The following is a 9,717-nucleotide window of genomic DNA, read 5'->3' as shown; positions in this document are numbered from 1 at the left end:
GCTTATAAAGTTATATTCTACTGTTAGTACTGCTCTTGTAACAGACTGTATCAAAATGAATAAGGTAATAATCATTGAATCAAGACACAATATTGTGACTTGTTTAATGGTGAACTTGATTGAGGATGCTGAAAAAATATTAAGTGTTCATACTGTACCTTATTCAGCAAGTACACTGGAAAGTCTTATAAGAACCTTGCTTCTAGCGCACAGAGAGTGTAAAACAATTGCATACTCTAGAAATCATCTGCAAATGGAAATTCTACGGTGCTTGAAGAATGTTATTCCGGATGACTTAAATCTCATACAACTTGAAGATTATGGTTTCCAAGAAGATGAGTGCGACGTTTTTATGGTGTTTCAATGGTTAAAGTCAATAAATGTTTGTAAAACTATATTTAGAATATATCTTAAACTGGGACAACCTCAGAATCTAAATGGTTTAGATTATTATCTATTTCCTGTCAAGCTCTTACCTAAGTAAATCTCAGTTCCACAAATCTTTAAACTGTTACCACAATGTATGCAAGATGATGAATATTTAAAATGTTACCAATATTGTTATCGACTTCATGCCAATGATGTTAGAGATAATTGTTAAATGTGAATGTAAGTGATAAGGTTTATTTTTTTAATAAAATACTGAACAACTTATATAGACTTACTATTTTTATTTACTTTATAAGTATACATTTTACATATCACAAGTTTTGATAATGACATATTGTGCTACACATCCGAAAGTTTTTCTATCCTATAATGTCCCCATGGTAATGTATATACACCATTTTTTTCCACATACCTTTTATCATCATCATATGTTAATGCTAATTTTCTTTGCTTTATAGTGTGTACTATATGAGAATTAGATTGAATAGTGTATTGTGTAGTCATTTTTGGTACATTATCCAATATGCAACTACGATAGTCATCAATACTTATTTCCTTCAGAGATGCACGTTTCACACCTTTCGCCTTCTTTATAGTAGAATGAGAATCAGTATCTATTACATACATTTTTGCTCTGAGACCAATAAATTCAGTTACAATCTCTCCATTAAATTCATCTTTCATTAAACCAATTACACGTTTGTTACATATTGGAATATTATATCTATTTTCGGATGAATATCCAGAGGTATCAAACATACAATTAATGTCGGGTCTGATATCACTATACAAATCACTTGTAGATATAAGATATACAAAGCTGTCAGTATCAGTGTAACACATTTTCACTTTTTGTAGAGGATACTTTTTCAACATATAATTATAATGGAAGTTAAACATACTTGTTTTAGAAATGTCAAGGATTGTCATTCCTACCGCAATCGGTTTATCAAATACTACTGATGTTTTTGCCATTTCTATAGCAACTAAAGATTCATCGAAAATAACCCTCTTCTTAAAATTTGGTTGGGCAATATATGCTGCTGCACCATACCTACCATTCCATGAGGTTACCAATCGAACATCTCGCATTTTTCTTACATTTTGCATAGTCTTACCAAAGGTACTATTATTCATTAACTTAAAAAAGTTTTTTTCAAAATCGTTTTTAGCTTGAATCCTTTTTCTTGTGTTGATTTCAATATATGGTTTCATCCATGCCTTCTGAGAAAATGATAGAATTCTATGAATCTTTTCTAATTCAAGACCTAAAGAGAGGCTTTGTTTAAGATTTCTGTAATGTAAAACATATTTCGTTTTATCATAAAGTGTACACATTAATATAGGTGGGGCTTTACTATTACTCTTAGGAGATTTCATTTTCTCAGGGCACAAAGGAAAATCTTGATGTTGGTCATGACATTTTTTGGGATACTTCAGATCAACTTCTAATATGTATCCAACATCAGCTTCATCCAATACATTCATTACATTGAATGTTTGTACCTCATCTGCTGTTAACCACTTAAAATTACCAACAGGTAAGTATTGCATCATTGCCCACCCATACAGATTATTTACATCAAAATATCCAATGAATGATTCTTCCTTAGAAGAATCATAACTCTTCATATACTTGTTATTAGCTACAGCATGTCTGTGTGAGCAATGAACAATACCTCCTCTGATTCCTCTTTCAACAAATTGTAATTGGGTTACATCTGTAATTAACTCCAATATTACATTTGTAGATTTAAGAAGAGCATCCCAAGCTAAACCTGGTGATGTTACATAATGAGCAGGATCTAATTTATATGTATCAAGACATAATTTTCTGAAATTTTCAAATACATCTGCAAGCAATAGAACATCAGATTTTAAGTATATATCTGAATAATCTCCAATAGTTTTACATTTAAAAAGAGCCCATACATCATATGCACGTTTATACTCTAAGTGTGATACAGTTTCACCAGTTAGAAGACTTTGGAAATGTTCTCTCTGTGGTAGTTTTGTTTCTTGCAATTTCATTTCATCAGTGATATACTCATATGGGAATATACCTTTCTGACATACTAAACTGAACTGATTTTCATCATTAAAATATTTTCTTGTTAATTGTAAAGAGCATTTATCCATATATGAGACACATTTTTCTAATGAACAAGCTAAAAAATTTAGAGAGTCTATAAATCGGTATTTAATGAAGCCAAATGATTTATCACCTATTACTTTTTTCACATATTTTGTAAATGACTTGTATTTTTCAGTATTTGTAGGTATTAAGGTGACACGGCTTTCATTCTTTTTTGAAATTTCTTTCTCCTCATCAGATACCTTGCATTCACATAAATCTTTTATAAGAAAGTGAGCATCATAGTTCGTTAAGTTATGGAATATTACTGGTATTATCACACTAGGCTTATAATTTAAATTACAAGATTGATGTGCTGCTCCACGAAATTTTCCAGTAAAATGACAATGATCCTTGACTCTTACATCAGTTGTAAGGAAGTGTTTTTTACATATATGGCATGTTTTAGCGTTTTCAAAGAACTCTTTGTCCTGATCATTCATCTGTAATTGCTTTTTATTCTTAAAGTACTGTAATATATTGTCCGAAATTGCATTTAGATTATCAGTAAACCACTTCATACAATCTAACCCTCTATACAAGTAAAAATTGGAATATTTTTCATCATGAGTACAATGTACATACATTGCAACACTGTATGGAACATGAACATGAACAGGTTCTGAATGAGATCTCTCACTACTTTGAGAACATGTTGTGAGAGGTTGTAACATACATTCAATATCACCATAAATAACAAATGGTACCTTTTCCTTATTGCAGTAGTTTTGAAATTGTATAGTTTTAGTTTCTTTACTTGGCATTACTGTTCTCACAGCCTGAAATTTAATACAATCTTCCAAATGCACCTTCAGTTTATCCTCTGTGTAAAAGTAACACAAACATCTTTCACAGAAGTGAATCGATTGTTTATGGCTTGTTAGTGAAGATCTCATCAAACGAGATAGATTGGTTATGCAGTAGAAGTGATAAATATTAGAAAAATCAGTTTGAAGTACTAATAGATTTGCATGCCTATTATATCTTTGTTTGCTTATATGTATAGGTACAAAATTAAACTCTTTATTTTGAGTAATATTTTTCCTTGCAACCATCCAATCACCATTATCATACTGAATTCCATAGACATTAACTGATATACCTGGATTCTGCCTCTCGAATTGAGTAAGATATTTAAACTCCATTGGAAATGGAATTCCAGTAAAATTAAGTTCATTTTCAAATTTTTTATAATTAGACAACTTATATTTATTCTGTTTCACTGGATACAAAGCACATAACACTGCCCATTTAAAACATTCATTATCACTGCTATGTATGCTAACTACTGCTCTCTTGTCTCTAATTACATCAGGCAATTCATGATTCCCCCCAACTCGAAAGCCTTTATTTACATTAAGATTTACACAAAGCTTTACAATTTCCTTTAATGCTAAACCTGAATCTCTCTCTTGAAATGAATCAAATTTTTTCATGATTGCCTCCACAACATGTTCTGTGTACCATGCATATATATCATCAGAAATAAAAAACTCTTTATTTTTAGAAGAAATATAAATTTCCTTTTCCTCAGCAGATATTGGTGAGAGGAATATGCACAAAAGAGAACAATTGATTTTCAAAGCCTGATGTTTTGTTTCAACATTTGTTTTAAACAATGGAAAACACCTTTCCAAAAAAAGTCGTGGGTCTTGAATGTTATGATTATATATTTCACCAGTACAAATACGTTTTCGGAATGCTGATTGTCTATCAGTCCATTCTAATTCTACATCTGCTTGCTCACTTCTTCGCTTTTGCGGTAGAGCACTAGTTGCCATGCCCCCACAGTTTGTACAGTCTATCTGTACCGAGAAGTAATTGCTTACAATTTGAATATACACACTTGATTTCTCTGTTTGAGAAATCTGTTTTCAAATGATACTCTGCTTCACATTGGTCATATCTACAGAACACAGAATCTGATATCGAAGATGTCTGTAATATATATAACAATTCTTTGAAGTAGTGTACTCCAAGTTCTTTTGGATTGAATACGAAAAGTTCAGTCTCATAAGTACACTGGAGTTTGCTGTATCTCAGATAAGCTAAGTAATGCTCACCTTTACAGAACTTGTCATTTATTTCTTTCAAAATTACTTCTTCCAGAAGCCTTTTATATTCTAAAAAATTGTTACTGACACTGTGTAATCTAAATCTGAAGTTGAGTGTATCCTCATCTTTAAGTTTTCTATCACACCCATCATCCACAAAACTGTTGACATCTACAACCTTCACATTCCCATGTGCACATACTTTATTAAATTCTAAAGACATTTTTCTTCTTTCTAAACGCAAAGTAATTAGTCACACTATAAAACACTCTACAAGACACACTATAAAACACACTATAAACACTCTTCTTAGTCTACACAAAAACTAACTGTGTCCATATTATTTTCCTCAACTCTTCCAGTATATGTTAAATGAACTTTTCCACTGTTGAGGTACTCCAAATCTTCATCGCTCATCTTAGAAAACCGAGTAGGAAGAAAGACTTTTGTGCTTTCTAATTCCACAAGCACCGCTGGACCAAAGGGTGTAGTAACCCTTTTTGCTCGTAGTATTATGAACTTCTCATTTATAGGTAATGTTGACAACCTCGTTGTTGCCTTCTGTATGCTAGCCCCACTGCCAAGAGCATTAAGGTTCTGCAATGAAGGATTCCTATCTTAAGATATAATATAAACTATTTCATGTTTATGTTGATGCTTAACTATGCTTAAAGCAATACATATACTTACATTTTGGTAGGTCTTTGAAGCAAGATCAATAACACAGCTATTGACTTGTAGAACTCTAACTTCTCTGATCTGTGAATGAGCTTATATACACACTCCACCAGGATATCTCTAAAGTTCCACTTTTTTGACTTAAAAGGTTATCCAGAAGGTTAGAAGATGTAATGCTTTGCAGCTTCTACAAAACTAAAAGGTTATCCATTAGGTCAATGTGCTGAAATGTGACATCAGCATGCAGGCTGATGAAATTTGTGTCCCACGCAGAGGGTTATCCATAGGTCAACAGTCTAGCAGTCTTAATTATAACTGAAAGCCTGCTAATTAATCGATGTGATACCAACCAGTTGGCAAACGAAATGTTTACAGATTATCCATCAGGTCAACAGCTTGAATTGTGATGTAAGCTTGCTGGCTGATGAAATTTTACCCTATGCAAAGGGTTATCCATAGGTCAGCGAGCTAGTAGTCTTAATTACTCCCAGTGTCTGCTAATTAAACGATATGCGATTCTGGTCTGTCTGATAAACTTTTACCACATGCACAGGGTTATCCATAGGTCAACAGTCTAGCAGCCTTAATTATAACAGAAAGCCTGCTAATTAATCGATTTGATACCGGCCAGTTGGCTAACGAAATGTTTACAGATTATCCATCAGGTCAGCATCTTGAACTGTGACCTCAGCCTGCTGGCTGATGAAATTTTATCACATGCAAAGGGTTATCCATAGGTCAGCGAGCTAGTAGTCTTAATTACACCCAGTATCTGCTAAATAAACGATATGCAATACTGGTCTCTTGGCTGACGAAATGTTTACCACAAGCATAGGGTTATCTACATAGGTCAATAAAACTAATGATTTGTTAACTCCGTGAGGAAACACCCTTTGAAAAAGGTTATTCATAGGTCAGCGAGCTGGTGGTCTTAGTTCCAACCAGCAACTCATAATTAATCGATAAGTGGTATCAGTCTGTTGCCTAACGAAATGTTTAGCGTATGCAAAAGGTTGACAATAGGGTCAACACACTGCTTAAAAATACTCAGCTCTTTATTATATAGCCAGCCCTTGGAAGAGGGAATAAAGTGGAAGCTATTTACGACATTGCAATGAGCTAAAGGCGTTATATTTATTTATCTGTAAATTATCTCCTCAACCAAACTAAAATGTATTTATACCACAAATTTGTGAAGCATATTAGTCAGTTCACTCTTCACCATTCTGGTGTGTGTGTGTGTGTGTGTGTGTGTGTGTGTGTGTGTGTGTGTGTGTAAACTTCTTTCAAGATGTATACTGTAATCTTTGACTGTCAAGGCTTCAAGACATGTGCGAATGAATTTGTTCCTAAGGACTTAGCATTCCAAATGCTGTGCGATGATGGAACAGTGTTTGCCTCTGGAAGCTACATTCTTCAATGTACAACACCGCATTATGAACTTGATATCGAATCAGCAAAATGGTTGGCAGAGAACCATCACCACTACAACATTAATTCAGTTGGAGTCTCGCTAGATAGTGCATTAAACTCCATCAAATCAGTGGTACCAACAAACTGCATTGTACTTGTTAAAGGTACTGAAAAAGTGAAATGGGTAAGAGAGTTCTTACCTGACTGCCTAATAACTAATGCGGAGGAGAAAGGCTGCCCTTCACTACATGCTCTACGTATGCTGAATGGTATTGGCAGGTACCAACCAGTAACTGCGAAATTGAACACAAATCTGCTGGTGAAGTGGTACAAAGAGTACTACTTAAAAAATGATGCCAAACAGTGTGGTGTAAAGAGTGTGATGGACCCATACTAGAACAGGCAAGTGTGAACTGATAGACAATTGTGAATCCTGTGAAAACTGTGAAGCTTATTTTCATTTCCTAGTATTCAGACCTTTTTTGTAAATGCTTTAAAAATTCCTGATGTGTTGTTTGATGGTGTGCATCTGTGGTATAACTATTAAGAACTTGAAGAAGCAGTTGTTCGTTTAGTATATCTTTAAAACATAACTGTAATTTTATATAATTCTTTAAAAAAACTGTAATTTTATATAATAAAATTACATGTTATGTTACTGTAATCCAACTGTTATGTTTTCTATCAAAACCTAACCATTTCACAAATGCTTTATTTCCTTTCCTGTACAATACTTTCTCTACTAGATAAGTATTGGGGTATTTTGTTTTTTGTAATTCATGACCATAAAACGCACCAGCAATATTATTTAGTTCAAAATCTTGCAGAGTGTATGTCCTAGGATTTGTTTCTTGGACTCCAATTATCTTAAATATTTCTGTAGACCAATTTGGTGTGTATCCTTTATCAAAAATGGCTTTGTTTTTACTGATTCTTACGAACTCTCCTACTTTAAATTTCTGCTTTGATTTGTCTATGGTACGTATTTTATTATATACTGTGGATAAAAGGTGATTATCATTAACATCGCAAGGTCGCATCTTAATTGTGGAATGCTTTGTTCTATTATATTTATCAATTAAATGTGGTAGAATGTTAATCCACCTGTAAGAGCCTGTAGCTGTAAATTCTTTAAACATTAGTCCTTTTAATGTTCTGTTGAAACGTTCAACAACTGAAGCCTTCAGATTGGAATAAGTAGAATAATGATGGATGTTAAGTTGCAGCATTAACATTTTAAATTTTGAATTATAGAATTCTTTTCCAAAATCTGTTTGTAAAAATGCGGGTACTCTCTCACTGTGTTTGTACAATTTCTTGATAGCTTTTGTAACTTCATCTCCAGACTTGGTCTTTAAAGCAACTGCCCAAGCATATTTCGAGTACACATCAATCAGTGTTAGTATATACTTGTAACCTGAATTGTATTTAGAATATGCACTCATTTCCACTAAATCAGCTTGATGCAAGTCATCAAGTCCTTTGGTAATAACTGCTCGCCTAGGATACACTTTTCGAGCACTACGATGGAGCTCATTAGCAATGGCACGTTGTGTCATATTGAGTTGTGTAATTAGAGAAAAGTGATGTCATTTACACACGTCTGATGTTCTTTATACGTGCAGAATATATGAAAAAATTCAATGTCACTTCAGTGTGTGTGTGTGTGTGTGTGTGTGTGTGTGTGTGTGTGTGTGTGAATTTTACGTAAGGTCAGTGCCATCAAGTACGTCACCATGCCATCATCGTGACTTAACAAAATATAGCTATGTAGGTTGTGGCACTGTCAACACTATCACAGTGAGCTAAAGACGTCATATTATGTAAGGTCAGTATCAAAACATGTGGAAATAAGGTCAACGCTGTTGGCAAAAGTCCACAAAGTATATCATAACTTCATAAAAAAATTTTTGCAGTGAGCTAAAGATGTCATATTATGTAAGGTCAGTATCAAAACATGCGGAAATAAGCATAACGTCATTATGACGTCATAGTTACGTCATTATGACGTCATAGATAGGTTGAGAATGTGATGTCATAATTACATCATTATGACATCATCATTACGTCATTGTGACGTCATCATTACGTTGTTGTGACGTCAGAGATAGGCTGTGACGTCGCTGCTGCTTGAAGCCCCATGCTCCACTACTGAATTTAATACGAAAGGCACAATGCCGACTTAAGTAGAAAGAGGACTGACACTCTAACTTTCTATGATTTGAACCTCTCCTGTGAGTCCACTTTTAGATTCCGATGCTTCACTTCAGGTTTCCTGTATCCCTTGGACCTTCTTAATGACGATGAACCATAGAAATTGCATCCGAATATAATACAAAAATCACAATGCCGACTTAAGTACAAGAGGACTGACACTCTAACTTTCTATGATTTGAACATCTCCTGTGAGTCCAGTTTTAGATTCCGATGTTTCACTTCAGGTTTACTGTATCCCTTGGAGCTTCTGATTGACGATGAAACACAGAAATTGCATCTGAATGTATTACAAAAGTCACAATGCCGACTTTAATACAAGAGGACTGACACTCTAACTTTCTATGATTTGAACCTCACCTGTGAGTCTAGTTTTTGATTCTGATGCTTCACTTCAGGTTTACTGTATCCCTTGGACCTTCTTATTGACGATGAAAGACTGAAATTCCATCTGAATATAATACAAAATGCACAATGCCGACTAAAGGAAAAGAGGCCTGACACTCTAACTTTGTATGATTTGAACCTCTCCGATGAGTCCAGTTTTAGATTCCGATGCCTCACTTCAGGTTTACTATATCCCTTGGACCTTCTTATTGACGGCAAAACACAGAAATTCCATCTGAATTTTATACAAACGGCTCAATGCCGACTTAAGTACAAGAGGACTGACACTCTAACTTTCTATGATTTGAACCCTCCCTGTGAGTCCAGTTTTAGATTACGATGCTACACTTCAGGTTTACTGTATACCTTGGACCTTCTTATTGTCGATGAAACACAGAAATTGCATCCGAATTTAATACAAAAGGCACAATGCCGACTTAAGTACAA

The 9,717-nt window shown here is 34.1% G+C and overlaps 1 protein-coding gene across 1 annotated transcript; it reads right to left on the bottom strand.

Moving 5' to 3' along the window:
• Positions 1-4,329: 4,329 nt before the first annotated feature.
• LOC124615992 lies at positions 4,330-5,308 on the bottom strand. The gene is made up of 2 exons (XM_047144202.1): positions 5,269-5,308; positions 4,330-5,191 (listed from the first exon to the last, which is right to left on the bottom strand). Coding segments are annotated over exons 1-2 (306 nt in total). The 5' UTR covers positions 5,271-5,308; the 3' UTR covers positions 4,330-4,887.
• Positions 5,309-9,717: the final 4,409 nt, after the last annotated feature.

This window comes from Schistocerca americana, chromosome 5 (assembly GCF_021461395.2).
Source record: "Schistocerca americana isolate TAMUIC-IGC-003095 chromosome 5, iqSchAmer2.1, whole genome shotgun sequence".
Taxonomy (NCBI): Eukaryota; Metazoa; Arthropoda; class Insecta; order Orthoptera; family Acrididae; genus Schistocerca; species Schistocerca americana.
This window is presented reverse-complemented; position numbering and strand designations above follow the sequence as displayed.